The sequence below is a fragment of the Chiloscyllium plagiosum genome, chromosome 7, assembly GCF_004010195.1.
Source record: "Chiloscyllium plagiosum isolate BGI_BamShark_2017 chromosome 7, ASM401019v2, whole genome shotgun sequence".
In the NCBI taxonomy this organism is placed as follows: domain Eukaryota; kingdom Metazoa; phylum Chordata; class Chondrichthyes; order Orectolobiformes; family Hemiscylliidae; genus Chiloscyllium; species Chiloscyllium plagiosum.
In genome coordinates, this window is record NC_057716.1 from 52,149,704 (window position 1) to 52,170,949 (window position 21,246).

The window sequence follows — 21,246 nt, forward strand, 5'->3', positions numbered from 1 at the left end:
TATCGCATTTCCAACGCCCCTCCCCCAAGTCCCTCCTCCCTACCTTTTACCTTAGCCTGCTTGGCACACTTTCCTTATTCCTGAAGAAGGGCTCATGCCCGAAACGTCGATTCTCCTGCTCCTTGGATGCTGCCTGACCTGCTGCGCTTTTCCAACAACACATTTTCAGCTCCGATCTCCAGCATCTGCAGTCCTCACTTTCTCCTAGTGTATAGAACATAGAAAAGTACAGCACAGAACAGGCCCTTTGGCACAATGTTGTACCAAGATTTAATCCTAATGTAAAATATAGTAACTTAACATACGCACCCCTCAACTCATTGCTATCCATGTGCATGCCCAGCAGTCACTTAAATGTCCCCAGTGACCCTGCTTCCACCACCACAGCTGGCAACACATTCCATGCATTTACAACTCACTGGGTAAAAAACCTACCTCTGACGTTTCCTTTATACCTTCCTCCTAATATCTTCAAACTATGACTTCTCCTATCAATCAATCCTGCCCTGGGCAAAAGTCTCTGGCTATTGACTCTATCTATTCCTCTCATTATTTTGTACACCTCGATCAGGTCCGCTCTCTTCCTCCTTCTCTCCAGAGAGAAAAGTCCGAGCTACTCAACCTTTCTCCATAAGGCAAGCCCTCCAGTCCAGGCAGCATCTTGGTAAACCTTCTCTGCACCCTCTCCTAACCTCTGTATCTTTCCTATAATAGGGCAACCAGACCTGAACACAATAGTCCAAGTGTGGTCTCACCAGGGACTCGTAGAGCTGCAGCAAAACCTCGTGGCTCTTAAATTCGATCCTCCTGTTAATGAAAGCCAAAACACCATATGCTTTCTTTACAACCCTATCCACTTGGGTGGCAACTTTGAGGGATCTATGTACTTGCACACCCAGATCCCTCTGTTCCTCCATATTGCCCAGAACCCTGTCTTTAATCCTAAATTTAGCATTCGAGTTCGACCTTCCAAAGTGTATCACTTCGCATTTATCCAGGTTGAACTCCATCTGCCATTTCTCAGCCCAGCTCTGCATCCTGTCTATGTCACGCTGCAACCTGCAGTAGCCCCCTATACTATCGATGACACCTCCAACCTTTGTGTCATCTGCAAATTTACTCAACCTCCTCATCCAAGTCATTTACAAGTCATTTATAAAAACTACAAAGAGCAGAGGCCCAAGAACAGAGCCTTGTGGGACCCCACTCAACACTGACCTCTCATCTGCAAATTTACTAACCCACCCCAGAACCTCCTCATCCAAGTCATTTATAAAAACTACAAAGAGCAGAGGCCCAAGAACAGAGCCTTGTGGGACTCCACTCAACACTGACCTCCAGGCAGAATACTTTCCATCTACAACCACTCTCTGCCTTCTGTTAGCCAGCCATTTCGGAATCCAGATAGCCAAATCTCCCTGTATCCCTTACTTCCTAACTTTATGAATGAGCTTACCATGGGAAACCCTATCAAATGCCTTGCTGAAGTCCATATACACTACATCCACTGCTCGACCGTTATCGACCTGTCTTAACACCTTCTCAAAGAACCCAATAAAATTTGTGAGGCATGACCTGCCACTCACAAAGCCTTGCTGACTGCCTTTAATCACACAATGCTTTGCCAAATAGTCACAAGTCCTATCCCTCAGAATGCTTTCCAAAACTTTGCTGACCACAGACGTAAGATTGACTGGTCTGTAATTGCTAGGGATTTCCCAATTACCCTGCTTGAAAAGAGGAATAACATTATCCTCCTTCCAATCTTCCAGTACGATGATACCTCCGGTATAAGGACTGCTGATGCATGATGGGGGAGGGTAATTCAATATTATTGTATTATTTAGCAGCTGCGGAGTTCTGACAATGGGTATTACTGATTCTTACTCTTCCCCTTCATTCATGGCTTCTTGGTCATTTTATTCTCGTGCTCCTCCTGATTTTCCTTCTCTGCTAATTCAAAAGGTTCCCCTTGTATGGTGAACTTATGTACAATGCAGCTTACCACAATGAATTTACAGATTCTCTCAGGGTTATTTTGGAGGATAGATCCACACATATCGCTCAATCTCTGTAACAAGATACTGACTATTGTGCTGTGATCTTGTAGACCTATAACTCTGATTATAGTGCTCTTTCACAGTGTCTGCTTCAATTTCTGATTGGAGCCACCTAATATAGGGATAAATCTTTTACCAAGCATCATGTATTTCAGATATTGTTGTCCTTTGGAAGGATAGAATTTCAAACTTCATTGTTCTGTGACTGTGTTACATATTATTTTCAATCCCTTTCAAGACTGATTTGCAATGACATGAAGGCTTTATTTTGGCGAAAGTATTGATTTGATTGTGTCCTATTTCGTTTTTCTTAGCATTCTATATTTATGTATAATAATTGAACCAACAATAATTTTCTGGAGTGCTAAGTAAACAAACTGACATCTTGCTGCTGTTCCATGGTTGTGCAGTGACAACACTCATTATTTGGCACAGCAATTTTGGGTCTCTGTTAGCCAAATCAGAGCATAGCAAACTGCTTCTAGAATTTTGTCAAATGTGCATCCCAGAGGTAGGGAAGGGCGACCTCAAGTGACTGTTGGATAAATTGCAACCAGAATTTCCTCACTCTTCTATCCCGACTTGTTAAGAATGTCCAATTCCCTCCCCTCCCTTTATAATTTGGAACCTTCATTAGAAGGAAAACTCAAAATATTGGAGAACATATAACAAACTCCGGCCCTTTGATACATCAGATTTAACATTCCAATAGATAGGAAAATTTCAGGTTGATTGTTTTCGCTCAATGAAATTAATGGCATTTTATAAACTAAGTGCTAAATCCCTTTTTGCATACTCAATTATTTTACAAATCTGTTTTCATAAACTTTAATAGCATTAATAAAAGATAAAAAATAATATGGATCAAATACCCCAAAGATATATTTATGCCTCTTTATGCCCTTAACAATTTTCTTGGGGTACAGGTAGCATATTTTCTCAAAACAAAGGGAGATTTGGGCTGGGAAGAATGAATTAAAAGATACGTCAGCCCTTTGGTGGGAAGGAAATGAAATTTGTACCTGAACTATCTGATCTATCTTTTTCAAGTTAGCATTTTACAGATATTGGTCAAACTGACACAAACTGCCTGAAGCTTTTATCCTTTACTTCCTGCACTTGAAAGGTTGAATTATAAATGAAACACATATAAAAGTGAGAATGCAAAATTGCCCACTTCTGTGGCAAAATCTTAGGAGAATGAATTTCCACTTTTTTCCATTTGTCTGATGTAACTTCCACAGAAGAGCGTCACAAACAGCAGAAAAACATTGCCGTTGGAATGTGGAAATAGCCGGCACGTATTTAACAGAATTATGAAAGGCCATTCTTCCTTAATCTTCATCACCCAGGCATGGATTGCACAATGATCTGAATACATACTTTAACAATCAGTAAATTCTTTGAATGCTACATGTGGAACAGCAATAGACAAGGCATGATATCTAATTTAGGTGCAAATTCAAATTGATAAACTTAAGTAACAATAATTTGCCTTTATGTAGCACATTTAACCTTTACTATGTGAAATGTCTCACAGGAATTTTACTAAACAAAATTTGAAACTGAGCCACAAAAGGAGATATGAGGGGAAATTACCAAAGGTTTGTTCAAACAGGCAAGGTTTAAGGACTCAAGAGTGTGGTGCTGGAAAAGCACAGCAGGTCAGGCAGCATCCGAGGAGCAGGAGAATCGATGTTTCGGGCAAAAGCCCTTCATCAGGATAAAGGGCTTTTTCCTGAAACATCAATTCTCCTGCTCCTCGGATGCTGCCTGACCTGCTGTGATTTTCCAGCATCACACTCTTGACTCTGATCTCCAGTATCTGCAGTCCTCACTTTTGCCAAGGTTTAAGGGCTGCCTATATAGTGGGATGAAGGACACAGCCAATTCGGGATAGCATTAGAGTTTAACATCTTCATACCTGAATACATGTCTGCCAATTATGGAGTGATTAAAGTTGGGGGTGCTCAAGAGCCCAGGATTAGAAGATTGCAGATATCTCAGATGGATAGAAAGACTAGAGATAAGAAGGGCAGGGCTGAGTATCAATCTTGGAGAAAGGTTGAGAATTTTAAAATCAAGAGGTTGCCTAATGGGAGTTAATGTAGGGCAGCAAGCACAGGGATGAATAAGGATTGCTGCGTGTTCAGACAGAGACAGAGTTCTGGATGACTGCAGTTTTACATGAGGTAGTCAGTACTTTGAAATAGTCAAGCCTAAAGGCACAAATAGTTCATGCATAATCTAAAACTGAAGAAATAAATATACACATGGTAGATATATTTTCTGGCAAACTTTCATTGCATGGCTTATGAATTGAACAGTTTTCTGTAAGCATTTTGTACAGTTTTTTTCTCCTCCGTGTCACCAGCAATCCTAATCAAAATGTCCATTCTATTTCCAATTGTTGTATTCATTTTCCTTCAGCATATCTATAGTTAAATCTTGGCATGGGGTCTGCTTTAAAAAGAATGAAGCTGACATGTTTATATTGCACTTCTCATAACCATTTGTTATACCAAAGAACTTCATAGCCAAGTAAATATTTCTGAAGTGTAGTCACTGTTGCAATGTAATATTGTAATATTATAATGAATTACACCATTACAGCATTCCACATTCTCACAATCCTTAGTGTGTGAACATTTCTTCTGCTCTTAATCCTACATTTTACATTTAAAAAAGGACCACAACTCTTTGTGTTTGGGCAGAGTGGAATGATAATTATGGTGTTGACTTACTACCTTGCAGCAGCAGCAGGCAACAATCATGTGGCAGTGATCTACTCCTGCATCCTCCTTGCCAGACTGGAAGTCAGGTCTGTCTAAGATTTCCAGGCATGATCCTGTCACAGCACACACTGAAACTTTGGTACTGAGTCACTCACCAAGGATCCTCTGACAACACCAAAGCCATATCACTATCACCTACAGAGCTAAGGGCAACAGATGCATGCCACAACTTTTCCTCCAGATCCCACACCATCCTGACTTGGAAACATATCTCTTTTCCTTCATCATCATTGAATCAAAATCCTGGAACTACCTTCCTAATAGCACTGTGGATGGGCCTACAACCCAAATACTGCAGCAATTCAACAAGACAGTTTAACATCACCTTCTCAAGGGCAATGAAAGATGGGTAATAAACGCTGGCTTAACTAGTGATACCAATATCTTATGGATGAATAACAAAATCTCTCAGTTCTCCCTTTTAACCACCTCGAACACAAATTAATAGATGCCTGATTTTTCTTGTCTTTTCTCTATGGGCTTCCCCATGCCAGTGACCCTGCACTGAATTGCCTCAAATGTGAATCCTAAATGTGTACCCAGTTATCAAACTGAAGTCTTACTAAGGATTTTTTACCTTGAGTTTATCCATGTTAATCCTTTTGCCACATAAATTTATTTGAGATTTCAGTTGTGGTTAATTACTTTTTAAATTAGTAAATGAAATGAGTGACAGTCTTGTAAACTTTGATAATCCTGAAGTGGATATATTTGAAGGAAATTGTGACATATGCATGACTTGATATCAGGTACAGAATCTGTGAGAACAGACATGATCTTGAGATCGAAAGAGCTGACTGTGTTGATTGTTGTTCCACATTTTTCAGATGCTCAGTATCAAGTCCAGTAGGATCACATGGAAACGATAGCATGAAAACAGCCTGTTTGATTCATGTTTATGTTTAACCATATGAATAATAGTTTTGAAATCCTTGCCTTGTCCCTACATTACAATATTCCTTTCATTGACATGATCTCTTGCCTCAATCACTAACAATGGTAGCAAATTCCACAGCCTCACAATCCGAAACTAACCAAGTTCCTCTTGTGCTCTATTTTTCTTAAATTTAACCTTATGTCCACATCTCTGCGCTTCAGATCCCTTGAAAAATGCAAGCATGTTTCTTATCTACTCTTCATAATCATAAACATCTCTTACAAATCACACCTTAATTTCCTCTGTTCCTTGTGTTTCCTCATACTTGACAGCATTCCAGTAAATCTGAAGTCCAATCGATTACTTAACGTCTTTCCCAGCATTAGCAGTGCAAAACTGGACAACATACTCAGAATGTGGTCTTGCTAAGGTTTTAGGTCGATTCACCGTTAACATACATTCCACTTATCGGACAAAGGAGTGAACAGTGTCAGATTGAAACAGACATTAAGTAGATGCTTTGTGAATGAGATATGCCTGTTTCAAAGTGCACTTTTCAATATTATGACCAATTGAAAGTGTACACAATAACATTGTTTCAGGATGGCTCAGAGTCAATGTTGGGGGGTGAACAGGTTCATGGATATGATTCTGGAATTCCTGGTGGAGAAGCTTAATAGGAGATAGCCATACATCCACAGGCAGGAAGGAGTCTACCTCATCCTCTTACCCCTCTGTCCTGAAGCAGATGGTGCTTCCTCATTTCAACTCATTTACTCCCCTCAATTCCCTCAAAGGTCTTCCAATGTATTTCAAGTGTCCTCTTTAAACTCCAGAAGCAAGTGAACCTTGAAGGTGATATTCTTTAAATAGTGCTCAAAATCTTTGGCAATAACCCCTCACCCTCAAATAACTAGCTCATTGTTAAGCTTATCAAATGCTATCCATCAAAATTTTATGCGGCCTTATTAATAAGCACAAGAAAGTTAGTCTAATGATTCAGCAGACAGCCATTCAAGATGCATTCCAAGGCGTCATTTGGGTTAAACACGAGCTAAATGGCATATCAGATCAAGACCTCATCTTGGCCACTTCAAAGTTGTTATGACAAGTTGCTATTGTCAAAAATTGTCCCTGTAACAATTGTTTTATTTTATGACTTTACCTCGTGAGATATTATTTTTCATGTCTTATGAACCTGAACTTGATATTGCCTCTTCTTCATCTCAAATATTCTACATTTCAAAATATAAGACTTTTAGCCAAATTGTTTTGTCTCATTTTTGCTGCTGACATCTATCAGACACTTAGCTTTTGCTTAGACCATTGGTTTCTTAATATCTCTTTGCAGCTTCCTTTTATCCTTGCTGCTCATCCAACTTGAATATTATCTAAAATTTATATATTGCTCCCTCTTACCATATACAGAAGTTATTGAGGTACTCCCGAGGAAGGATATTATTAAGCTGGAGAGGATTCAGAAGAGATTTACCAAGATGTTGCTGGGTATTGAAGGTTTGAGTTATTAAGAAAGTCTGGGTAGGATGGGACATTTTTAACTGGAGGGTAGGAGGTTGAGAGGCGACCTTATGGAAGTTTATAAAATAATGAGAGGTATCTATAGAGTTAATGGTAGTTGTCTTTTCCTTAGGATGGGGGATTTCAAGACTAGGGAGCAATTTTTTAAGGTGAGAGAAAAGAGATGTAAAAAAGACATGAGGGGCAAATCTTTTACAGAGAGGGTGGTTTGCGTGTGGAATGAACTTCCTGAGTGGTGGATGTGGATACAATTGCGACATTTTAAAGACATTTGGATAAGTACATGAATAGGAATGGTTTGGAGGGTTATGGGCCAGGAGCAGGCAGGTGGGACTAATTTAGTTTGGGATTATGTTCAGCATGGACCAGTTGGACTGAAAGGTCTGTTTTTGTGCTGTATGACTCTATGACTCTACAACTGAATCCCTTGGGGTATCAAAACGTATTCACACCACTCTGAGAAACTGCAGCTCACTCTTGTTATCCAGGACAACTCTGAAAACAGCAGTAGAGGGCACAGGAAAATCTACCCTTAAGTAATTTATATGGAGTCTTATTGGGCATGAGCAATGTGGACTGTGGTGAGATTGGCAGTAGAATCGTGTGAAAAATCCAGTGATCTTGATGCTTGGAGCAAGTCACTACAGCTTTCTGCATCTAATAGGTGGCAAGATGAGTTTCTCACTAAACAGCAGTGACTTGCCAAATATGCAATTATACTGGGATTATAGTTTGTTATCTGTCTTATTAACAACACAACGTGCCTCATTAAGACTCAGCTTCCTACCTTACCAAATGTGCTGAATAAGCTCGATGTCAAGAATTCTCAACAGGGAGATCAGAACAGGTGCTTGGCAACTTCAACCTGCTGCTACTGCAAGGATCCTTCATGTTGCTCAGCACCAAATAACATGTCAGAACATGAATCAAGGGGAGCAGAAGCAGCTACACACAGCCCTTATCCACAGACATTAGCATCCTGCATTTGCCAACCTTTCATGATCCTCATGGCATCTCTCCAATTCAGTTCTGGGGCAGTTAGGAAGCACAGACCTGAATTGCAAGCCACATTATGGATGAGAAGAGAAAGACTGCTGTAAGGAACTTTGCACATAGTGGAGGCACCCAGCTCACAGGCTGCATCTCAGGAGGACTGCTTGCTTGCTCTCTTAGTGCCTACATGCACGCTCACGACATCCATGCCTGGCCATGTCTTGCCTTGGGATGTTGTGCCTTGCCTTCTGGCACTTTAGCCACAGCCAAAGGCTGCCTGTTGTACTGACATGCTCTTTTGTATGGAGACACAGCCTGCTAACTATGCTTACCAGTAAGGATCTGCCTGAGTGGGGCAGGAAAAGAAGGGTTTTTTGCTGTACAGCAGGAGATGTCAGTCTAACAACTACAGTGTGTACCATCTGCCTGGGCAGCAAATACCCTGCCTATTTATTCAACCAAATGTCCATGTTGGAAAGTGGGTGGGGGTTCGTTCTCAGTCAAAGAGGGCTGCTGTCATTCAGGGGCTCCAGACTATCAGTCACAGGTACAGTTGGCACACAGTCCATGGTCAGTCATCTGTCAGGCATGCCTGGTCACGGCAAATGTCCAACGATGGTCTGGTGAGTATGCAATAGTCGGTCATGTACAGCCATCACACACATTCAGGGGAATTGCATGTTGTTGGTCATGGAACTGCAAATAGACAGAGGACTGGTTTGTTATGTTTTTGGGGAGTTTGTCAGTTGGACATATTCTGGGGCAAATACAGTCCAGCGGATCCATGTGTTATTCATTGTGAGGATTCCAAGAGGCCTTGATTGGGCAATGGGTGGGGCATCACTGCTAAAGGAGTACAGCAGTCAAGGCATAGGGGAAGAGGAAAATATAATGGCTTGAAAAGAGGTGAATACTGACCAAAAATGTCCCATCACTTCCAAATATGCTGTGAATGAGGGAAGCATGTGTCATATACGCTGGACTCTGCAAAATACAATGGTGCTTGATGTGGATCAGGGATGGAAGGGGCTCAGACTACATCTGGCATTCACTTTTTGGATGTTATGTGTCAGTCACTCAGCTGGTGTGACACTTTTGCAAAGTTGGTGATGGTGCGACAACTAGGGCTGTGGGGAACAGACAATGTGGTTCTGCTACTTGGACCAATCTCGAGGACCTCAAGTATAGCCCCGACAGAGTGTGCCATACCATACCGGCACGCTGTGCACTGCACAATGGGAACAGGCAACAAGACAATGTGAAAGATGCTAAGTAAACAGGGAACTGCAGTAATCTTTGTTTCTCTCTTCACTGATGCTGCTAGACCTGCTGAACTTCTGCAGCACTTTCCATTTTCATTTCAATTTTCTAAATGCCTGCTGTCCCTTTGAGGGACTGGGTTGCAGCACCAGCATCTTCAGTCAGCAGCTCTTCAGCTCCCTTGGCATCAATGGGGAAAGTGGCTACTGCTGGGATCGCAACCCAGCAACAGCAGCATTGCTGGAGGTGGACTCAGAACCTTGCTGAATGGAGTCATTGGTCAGGATTAGATTAGATTCCCTATAGTATGGAAACAGGCCGTTTGGCCCACCAAATCCACACTAACCCTCCAAAGAGTAACACACCCAGACTCTTTCCCCTACCCTCTATTTACCCATGACTAATGCACCTAACACTATGGGCAATTTATCATGGCCAATTCACCTGACCAGCACATCTTTGGATTGTGTGATGAAGCCACACAGACAGTCGCTCGGGGCTTTCTTTAGCTTGCTGACCACTGTTTCCTCTTGGCAAATTGAAATATTTCTTTTAGGCAAAGAAATTTCATAGGCAAACCCAACAGATTCTTTCATTTTGCATTCCACCATGGCTCTAGGAATCTGATCACTTGAATGGCTGGTTGACTATAGTTTGTTCCTGGAGTAGTTGTTCTTTTGAAACTGATGGGACTCCTTCTGACATCTTTAGGACGTTAAGACCCAAAGCTAAATGCAAGCTCAAATGTGAGCAGTGTCAATTGCAAACTACATGCACATTTATGACTGACTCTTCTCCTTTGCAGTGCAATTTGTTGCATACCTGTACTCTTGATAGTTATTCACTTACACCACAAAGTCAAATCTCCGTTGGCTATGGCATCTGATTCTTCAACTGTAGTAATTTCTTGGATATGACAGTCACCTCAGGACTGCATCAAGCTTAAAATTATGTTCATTGACAGAAATAAGTCTTGTGAAATCTGGATCACTGTAATCATCAATTTCCCCGTTCTTTTCTAAAGCAAATTGCTCTACCATATTGTGCTGTTCACTTGTGTAACTTCCTCTTTTCCTGAAGCTTCATAACTGGATGCTAGCTCTGCATTTAGATTTTGATTTGAGATATTACTGTGTTGTAAGAACTGTCACCTCCATGAAGTTCCATCTTATGAGCTATATGGTCCTACTCTGACATTCTAGGAAGTAATTTCCCTTTTTCAATTTCTTCTCAAATAATCTTGTGGGTGGCGCCGTGGCACAGTGGTCAGCACTGCTGCCTCACAGCGCCAGAGACCCGGATTCAATTCCTGCCTCAGGCAACTGTCTGTGTGGAGTTTGCACATTCTCCCGTATCTGCGTGGGTTTCCTCCGAGTGCTCCGGTTTCCTTCACACTCCAAAAATGTGCAGGTTAGGTGAATTGGCCGTGACTAAATTGCCCATAGTATTAGATGTAGGGGAATGGGTCTGGGTGGGTTGCTCTTCGGAGGGTCAGTGTGGGCTTATTGGGCTGAAGGGCCTGTTTCCACACTGTAAGTAATCTAATCTCATCTTATTACAAGTGAGGTTTTTTTAAAATTGCTTAAAATTTAAAATTTTAACTTTTGCTTAAAAAGTGTTATTCTTTCAGATGTATTCTTGCATTCACCAAAGATCAATGCTCTCTGGAGCTTGCTAGACTCTACAACATTTTCTTTGTGAACAGCTTTTCTTTCAAGTTTGTATTGCCCTTCATTGTAAACAAGAACTCAATAAAACTTTAAATTGTATTGCTGACTGTTCAATAATAATTTAGTGCTTTCAGTATTTTTTAAAATGTTCTCTGTTTAGAATACTTCTACACTGCTTACTTAGTTTTCCTGCCTGTTATAACAACTAAATTGCTGGTGACTTACTTCTTGTAGTACTTTTCAACTTTTTGCAGTCAAAGATGGACCTCCCATGTTTTCCGAGGTAAAATCAATATTTTCTCTCCCCTCACAGTCTAAAACACCATGCCCTTATCTCCACAAAAAAAATTAAATGAATATCATCATAGAACACCTACAGTGAGGAAACAGGCCCTTCAGCCCAGCAAGTCCACACTGACCCTCCGAAGAGTATCCTACCCAGACCCTTTCCCCTATTACTTTACATTTACCTCTGACTAATGCACCTAACCGACACATCCCTGAACACTATGGGCAATTTAACATGGCCAATTCACCTAACCTGGACCGTGGGAAGAAACTGAAGAACCGGAGGAAACCCACGCTGATATGGGGAGAATGTGCAAACTCCACACAGACAGTCACCTAAGGCTGGAATCAAACCCGGGTCTCTGGTGCTGTGTGACAGCAGTGCTAACCACTGAGCCATCATGCTGCCCAAAGTCTGCTGAAAGCATGATTTAATCACAGAGTTCTGGTCCTTTCAAATCTTTATTTTCATAATTTTTCCTCTCCTGCAAGACTTTTCCACTAATCTTCTTTAAATGTTCTCATCTTCAATTTAAATAAAGTCTGAGATCTTCCTAATTCTTTAAGCCCGGTCTAAATTTCTTTCTGGCCTTCACTGTTTCTCATACCTATGACTTGTGCAGTGTAAAGGTGATGAGGGCTTGCCTTTTTGTTGCTGTTGTCTCTTTTGGGTCAGTAATCATGTTTCAGCTATTGACTGACTGTGTCTTCTAAGAGTGCTAATGCTCCTAAAGTAATAAACTCGCTTGGGTTTTTCTCTTCAGTGTCCTCTGAATTTATTTTCCTCATAGTAGGGTTTAGATCTGCACCACTGCAACCTTGTGGTATTTCCCCAGATGTCCACTCCGGTTACCTCATGGTCTTTGTCACCTCTATCCAAATGAGGTACTGGATTGCTTGAGCCAGTTTGCTACCACCTATCCTACTTTTTCTTTACTTTGTTTTGGGCCTATCTAATGATTAATGGAGAAGATGCACCACGATACAATATCAATAGAAGCGGCACTTTTCCTAGCTAACAAGAAGGTTTATCACATGGAAGCAATAAATGTAACTACATTTAGTTTGGCATATTTATTAAGACCTTCAGGATCAGGCATGGATATATTTATTTTCTCTGACAGTTAGAGTAGAACTCTTTGTTTTCACCCATACACTGTGTGTCATTAGTAAAATGATGGAGTCAGTGTAACATAGAAATTAACCCCTTCACAACCACCTTACACCATATCCACCACTTTTTAAAAGGCAAACATTGGTGGTAAGGTGATGGACCCAGCACCCTTGCCATCTCACCAGACATAGCACTCCTCCAACTTCCAGCACACTCCACAAGACCCTATAAAATCTCAGCAAAGATCTCCAGATATGTTGATTTGGTGAAGGATTGGATGCAGAAAATTGGACAGGGCATAGAGGCTCTGGACCATATGATTTAGCCTGACTCAGAGATTCTGTAAGGAGCAAGATTAGATAGTTCTTTTGCAGAAGTCAATAAGATGGGTCCAGTTTATCTAATATTCAATTCGAGAAGGTTCCAATTCACTCTCAGATAGGTGGCCTGGGTTGTTTACCAAGTGGGGACGTCACTGACATACATGTGGGCAACAATTTACTTGTATATAATGTTTCCAAATAGAAACATAGAAGCTCAGAAAATAGAAATGGGAGTAGGCCATTCAATCCTTTAACACCAAGTGCTATATCCAACTCATTCGTGAAATTATAGCAATGTTTTGGCCTCAACTACTTTCTGCTTTCCTTCTACTACTTTGAGTGATGATGCTCACTGATAAGAGCAGTCCTGTATCATTTGTTTCAGCCTGATGTTTTAGCCTTGAGTGTGTGCAGATGAAATTTACATCAGTGGACTGATTAATGTTGGAGACCACGAAGGTCTTGATGGAGGAGTGGTTGTGGAGTTGGAGTCTTGGGGATGATAGTGAAGTGGAGTGAGGATTTCATTGGCAGTGTTAGATGAACAATGGGATGGTGCAATATTATTTGATTGAAAAAGATTTAGTAAAATTACTTTTGTTCTCAAATAAAAATGTCATAGAGCATGAAAACAGACCATTCCGTCCAACTAGTCCACGCCAACCATTTCCCCAAAACCAACTAGTCCTGTGTTTAGCCCATATCCCTCCAAATATTTCCTATTCATGTACTTATCCAAATTTCTTTAGAATGTCACAACTGTACCTGCATCTACCACTTCCTCAGGCAGATCATTCCACACATGAACCACTCAGTGTATAAAAAAATTGCCCCTCGTGTTCTTTTTAAATCTTTCTCCTCTCATCTTAAAAATATCTACTCTAGTTTTGAACTGTCCCAGAAAAGACATTTGACATTTTCCATTTTACACTGTCATTATACTTACCATAATTCCAATTAAACACTCAAATTTTTAATAAATGTAATTAAAACTTGCCAATACAGGCAATTTACAACATTACAACACTGTTAATCTAGACATCTAGATGGAATGTACCTGTGTTTCAAATTGAACCATCTGTCTTGCATTCTTCCTCAGTCAAAATAAAGTATACTTAAAAATGTTTTTAAACTGATGTAGAATGAAGCAGCTAAAAGTATAAAGCTAAATTACATTTTTTTAATATGTGGTGTCCTGAACAGGACACGATGAAGTGGAACTGGAGATAGTGGATACCTAATCATTAGATCTTCCAAAAGGCCAAACATTCACTTCATTTCAGTGTCTTCTCTATTGGCCTGGCTGAAATCAACCTTGCAACATTGAGGATTTTACAGTTCTTTATAGCACACTCACAACTCCGCTGGCAAGAAACTTACACATCAGTAACTAAAATCTCTGACTTGAAGAAAAAAAGAAAATGATATTTTGCTTGCTGATCACTGTCCTTTCATCACCAATACTCAACAGGCAGATTTGTTTTAATATCATATGCAAAACAGTTGTTACTACCTCCATACTAGTTTTAGGGTCAAGATCATCACATTCGGATTCCTCAGAACTGTTAGATTCCTTTAATGCAGCATGAGGGAAGAAAAAGAGCAAAGTTAGGTTTCGGACAGCAGTTAGTTATATTTAAGCTTGAAATACAATTCTTGACCAAAACTATCACCTGCACATCAATGACTGAAATCATTAACCACTTTTGCAAAATCTCTGCAGCAAAGTAAATTTATTTCAGAATTAATGATAATTAAAAAGCTTACTCTAGCTTCACACTTTCAGAAATTCTGCAAAAAACATACAGACAGCATGGCATGATGCACTGAGTCTTTTATGACTGTATTCAAGCTGCCACAAGCTGGTTTCCATGTTTTTCCACCTGGTAAATAACATTACTTAATCCACAACAGTAACAACAAGTGCTGACCAAATATAAAGAAAGACAATCACTAGGCCACAATAAAACAGTTCCTAGTTTATTCAGGAACACTGTGGCAATAAGTTTGGGTTGGTGGGTGTGCAACTGTAGTTTGCTTTGCAAGGAAAAAGGTTGCAATTTAATTGATACCTTAGTACACTTTTAAAGAAGTTGCAAAGAGACATTTATTACAGAAAAATTAGAAATGGCTTAAGGGATTCTTTTCAAGTACACTCTTAGAGAGCTGATTAGATCTTGAAAATTTTTTCAGCTGTCTAAGCAAACGTTGTTCCATGCCTTGAGTGAGTTCACACTTTACACATAGTAAGATAACAGACAACAACGTTGTTAAAAAATTAATTTATTCACAATTGCAGCGAACGTATTATAGTACATTGTATTCTCTGAACTTCAGACTCACTCACAAAGAGAAGTGCATTTAGTGGCAACAAATCAGCAGCATGATTACTGTGAACATGGATGTGCTCGATTCTGATAAAGTTAGTTCCAAAGTTAAGTGTTAATAAGGGGCTGTTGAAGCAGACTGTTGTTTAAAGGTCAAGTGACAAGGCTTGCATTTACTTGGGAACCTTTTTTTAGTCATGTGACTCTGGTGTGGAATTTTATACATTTCCACCACTGTAGAAATGTTGCATTTTGCAATTGTTCAATAAATTTGTACCAGTGAATACTTAATGTTGTTAATCTCAACCGGGTGCTTCAAAACAAATCTGCAATTTAGAAAAAAAAACTCACGCATTGTTTTAGGTGAGATAAAGCTGTTGAAAAAGTTTGTGTACATTAACCATTTTGATTCCCCTGCAAAAATGTTGGTTGAAAGCAGGCTAAGCAATCAACCCTCCATGAGTACTACTTTTTGACTAGACCTTAATGGTATCAACACACAGCTCCTAAATGTTGACTTACTCACATCAGCAGAGGCTTTGTTGGTCAGAATATCCTTGGATTTACGATCATCATTTTCAAACCTCCCTTCATTTTTCACACTGCTCTCCTTTTCTCCACGTTTTCTCAAATGCAGTGATGTATGCCAAGAACATGACTTCCTGTTGTACCAAAAAATGCACCAAATAACTTGAATATCTTAGGCTTCTGATGGAAATGGGGCCAAAAACATTTCTCTTCATTCGTAAAACTCTGGCAGCCATCAGCAGAATATAACAAAACAAACGTGGTACGCTCCCACAAAAAAACAAGAAAACTTATTTCCACTGCCAAAAATCTAACAGATTTAGTGGAAAACGAGACACAAAATGTCAGAAGTCTTCACTAGTTCTCTGCTGAATATCACATAATCTCACAAGATCTGAATTTGGCATTTGCATGTCCTTCAAATCTCAGTGATAATGCACATTTAACATCCCATGAGACTATGAGATATGCAGATTGAAAATTGCAGAATGTGTTGGCAAAAAGAGATGATTACTTCATCAAAATCAATGATTAAAACATGATACTAAATATTGGTCATGTGATAAAATCTGAAGCTAAAAGTAAGTGAGGTGTGCCAGTAAATCCAAAACATCATTAGCTCAGGGAATGCGTGCTGTAGGGAATATTAATTACAAGCCTGTACAAATGTTGCACCTCTAATCACTGCACTTTAGAATTTAGCAGAACAGTTTTCTTGCCATTTTACTTAATTAAAACATGCTCATATTCAAGATTAATTTACATATTTAAAATACATTTATTATTAGATACATTACAGGTACAACAAAGAGCATTCTGACTATATTGCACAACCTGACTTTATTTATGTGGGCATATTAAATAGTGCAAAATATTTTTTGTACAGGAATGTATTAGAAGGAGTCCTGGCGAAACAAAAAAAGTAAGGTTTTTTTACAATATACTGTCAATAAATTTGAAACAAAAAAAATTTCTTAAAAAATTACATGCTGTACAAATTGCCATAGACAACAAAAAAGTCTCTCCATCTGGAGGAGACAGGCCTCAGTTCAACATTAGGCCTGATGCCCAATGATTATAAAAGTCAAAACAAACATATTAGTAACACAACATAAATATAATTCCAGTCCAATCATTTTCACGTGAGTGTAGTGTTAAAAGTAAAACATGCCATGACTTCATAAATGTCACTTGTATTACGAACATTAACAGAAAAATGGAGCTGCCAGACATAGCTCCTTTAAGATGAAGATCCAGCATTCACTGGGTACTTCTGAAGTTTGTTCCAATAGCCTTGTGGATAAAATCAGGAGGGAAAACCAGCCATCTTTTTCTTTACATCCACACGCTGCTTCCAGGGCAGCCACTTGGCACTTACTTGATGCATCCTTCGTCAGTCTCTGTGGAGTAATCACTGGTATAACTCAGGATAAAGCCTGGAATCCACCCTTCAGCAGCAGGGGAGTGTTCATTTGCAGGTCGGTACACTAGGAACATGTTTTGCTGGTTAATGGCGAGGACCTGAACCACTTCTCCCTGAAATACGCAGATCTCATTCTCCTTCACTGCACCATAATCTTGAGTGACCAACATGGTAGAGGTCCCATTGCATCCAGCAGTATTGTTCTGTGCAAAGCAAACGGCATCCAATTAACATTCACTGTCTGCATTCACATTCCGAGAGCCTGTAGCGATTAGAGGAGGATCATGATTTTCTAATGTTGATCTTCAGGAAAGCTGGTTTAAAAATCAATTCATAAATTGAAAGGAATAAAATGTTTAAGTTTACTTTTCATCCTTACTTAATTGCTTCCTAGCTAGAATCAATTCTGGAGAAGGGTCACTGGACCTGAACTCTATTTTTCCCAGCAATTTCTGATTTTGTTTCTGATTTCCAGCATCTGCAGTTCTTTATTTTTTTGTGTGATATATCTCACTGACAATCAAATTATTCTCTGTCCAGCAACAACATTTCTGTAAACATTCATAAAATGCTGGCCACTGGAATTTATTTGATACCTTATATAGCATCAGTCACATAACAAGTGGAGTACATCAAATAAGAATCTTCAGATGTAAACAATTGGACTAATCCAGTGACTCCCCTCAGAGATGAGTTTATAAAATCACTATCACTTAAAAAAAAATTCTAGCTCTTTTTCAAATACCCAGTGAAGAATGAGTAAGAATTTTCTTGAAGCGATCCCATTGTTGTCTCCTTTTTAAAAGGAACATATTCCCAAAGCCTGCAAAAAGAATTGCATTCGGGTTTCCTGGGATTCCTGGTGCAAAACCAACGTAAACTGATGTACTTCTTGGCTGCATCTCTGAAGAAACAGAGTTAACATTTCAAGTCCAGTGTAAGTCTTCTTTAGAATTCACTGGTGTTGATGCCCCTCTGGATTCTTTCTCCCCTCCAACTCCTTCCCTTCCCCTTATACAACCTCTTCACATGTATTCCCCATACCATCTGATGTTTACTTCTGTGATGCTCAGCAAAGGACTTAATCCCATTCCTTTTTGCTCCTATCTCAATGAATTACACTCATAACCGTAACCTGACTTTGTTGTTGAACCTGGGTTGAGATTGTGTTGCTGGAAAAGCATAGCAGGTCAGTTGGTATTCAAGGAGCAGGAAAATCGACAATTCGGGCTGGAGTCCTTCATCAGGAATGAGGTCTCAAACCTGATGAAGGGCTTTTGCCCGAAACGTCGATTTTCCTACTCCTCGGATGCTGCCTGACCTGCTGTGCTTTTCCAGCATCACACGCTCAACTCTGATATCCAGCATCTGCAGACCTCACTGTCCCCTTTGTTATTGAACCTGCCAATAGGCTGGTGCTGCTGCCATCTGGTGTGCTAACCTCTACACTGCAGAAGCTGAGCACCAACTCTTGAGGCACTTCCTCATACCTTCCCTTAGATTATGGCCTTCTCACTGAACATCAAGTAAAAAAAAAGTTTTCCAAAGAAGGGCCACTGGACTCTGAATGTTAACTGTTTCTCTTCACCAATGCTCGTAAAGGCTTATCGCTGCCAGGAGTGTTTCCACCGTTAAACCTTTCATCCGTTTGGAGTGCAAGTCCATGAGCCTTCACAGTAAATGGTGAGATCAGCAGTACCTTTCAGAAACAAGGTAGGAAATCACAATGTAGATGTGCATAGAGTCATAGAGATGTACAGCATGGAAACAGACCCTTCAGTGTAACCCGTCCATGCCGACCAGATATCCTAACCCAATCTGTCAGCACCCGGCCCATATCCCTCCAAACCCTTTCTATTCATATACCTATCCAAATGCCTCTTAAATGTTGCAATTGTACCAGCCTCCACCCCATCCTCTGGCAGCTCATTCCATACACGTACCACCCTCTGCATGAAAAGGTTGCCCCTGAGGTCTCTTTTATATCTTTCCCCTCTCACCCTAAACCTATGCCCTCTAGTTCTGGACTCCCTGACCCCAGGGAAAAGACTTTGCCTATTTATCCTATCCATGACCTTCATAATTTTGTAAACCTCTATAAGGTCACCCCTCAGCTTCCGACGCTCCAGGGAAAACAGCCCCAGCCTGTTCAGCCTCACCCTGTAGCTCAGATCCTCCAACCCTGGCAACATCCTTGTAAATCTTTTCTGAACCCTTTCAAGTTTCACAACATCTTTCCGATAGGAAGGAGACCAGAATTGCACGCAATATTCCAACAGTGGCCTAACCAATGTCCTGTACAGCTGCAACATGACCTCCCAACTCCTGTACTCAATACTCTGACCAATAAAGGAAAGCATACCAAATGCCTTCTTCACTATCCTATCTACCTGCGACTCCACTTTCAAGGAGTTATGAACCTGCACTCCAAGGTCTCCCTAGGGCCTTACCATTCAGTAACACTCCCTAGGGCCTTACCATTAATGGTATAAGTCCTGCTAAGATTTGCTTTCCCAAAATGCAGCACCTCGGCATTTATGTGAATTAAACTCCATCTGACACTTCTCAGCCCATTGGCTCATCTGGTCCAGATCATGTTGTAATCTGAGGTAACCCTCTTCGCTGTCCGCTACACCTCCAATTTTGATGTCATCTGCAACTTACTAACTGTACCTGTTATGCTCGCATCCAAATCATTTATGTAAATGACAAAAATTAGAGGGCCCAGCACCGCTCCTTGTGGCACTCCAATGGTCACAGGCCTCTAGTCTGAAAAACAACCCTCCACCACCACCCTCTGTCTTCTACCTTTGAGCCAGTTCTGTATCCAAATAGCTAATTCTCCCTGTATTCCAAGAGATCTAACCTTGCTAATCAGTCTCCCATGGGGAACCTTGTCGAACACTTTACTGAAGTCCATATAGATCACATCTACCGCTCTGCCCTCATCAACCTTCTTTGTTACTTCTTCAAAAAACTCAATCAAGTTTGTGAGACATGATTTCCCACGCACAAAGCCATGTTGACTATCCCGAATCAGTCCTTGCCTTTCCAAATACATGTACATCCTGTCCCTCAGGATTCCCTCCAACAAGGTGCCCACCACCGAGGTCAGGCTCACCAGTCTATAGTTCCCTGGCTTGTCTTTACCGCCCTTCTTAAACAGTGGCACTACGTTTGCCACCTTCCAGTTATCCGGCACCTCACCTGTGACTATCGATGATACAAATATCTCAGCAATAGGCCCAGCAATCATTTCTCTAGCTTCCCACAGAGTTCTCAGGTACACCTGATCAGGTCCTGGGGATTTATCCACCTTTAACCATTTCAAGACATCCAACACTTCCTCCTCTGTAATCTGGACATTTTGCAAGATGTCACCATCTATTTCCCTACAGTCTATATCTTCCATATCCTTTTCCACAGTAAATACTGATGCAAAATATCCATTTAGTATCTCCCCCATTTTCTGAGGCTCCACACAAATGCCACCTTGCTGATCTTTGAGGGGCCCTATTCTCTCCCTAGTTACCCTTTTGTCCTTAATATATTTGTAAAAACCCTTTGGATTCTCCTTAATTCTATTTGCCAAAGCTATCTCATCCTTTTGTTCTTTAGAAGCACCACACAGAATGTTACAATCATTTTCTCAGGTCCCTTAATTCTGAAGAAATAACATTCATAAATTCCTACCTTCTACCCACCTTTCCTGCAAATCCACCACAGTAACATAATAGCATAGGAGAAAGAAACTGATGACAAACTGGAAGATGAAGACAAGGCCTTCTAGCTGCTTTGACCTGTTTAACATTACTCTGCACCACTTTCTCCAACTTAATACCCTAATCACACTTGCTTCCTCTCTCCAGATCAAAAGACATCCACCCAGAGATGTTTAGATAGTGGTAGCAAGGTTGTGGCATCAAATAATTCACAGGGTACATTGGAACTGGAGGTATGGGTAAGGAACTGTTACATTCTCCTGGAGGCTGGGCAAAAAGTTCCCTCTTTGTCATGGAAGTGTTCAATTCATGAACTGCATTTGAGAA

General features: G+C 40.5%; 1 protein-coding gene across 11 annotated transcripts in view; it reads right to left on the reverse strand.

Moving 5' to 3' along the window:
- Nucleotides 1-21,246, reverse strand: part of kalrna (kalirin RhoGEF kinase a) — a 713,874-nt gene that overhangs the window by 36,620 nt on the left and 656,008 nt on the right. For 6 of the 11 annotated variants that reach the window (XM_043693727.1, XM_043693729.1, XM_043693725.1 and 3 more), the window contains one exon: nucleotides 14,433-14,492. In XM_043693727.1, the coding sequence (XP_043549662.1) occupies nucleotides 14,433-14,492 (60 nt within the window). Of the gene's footprint in view, nucleotides 1-14,432; nucleotides 14,493-15,186; nucleotides 17,512-21,246 lie in introns of those variants that run through there. The other 5 variants (XM_043693730.1, XM_043693731.1, XM_043693737.1 and 2 more) reach the window with 4 other exon arrangements.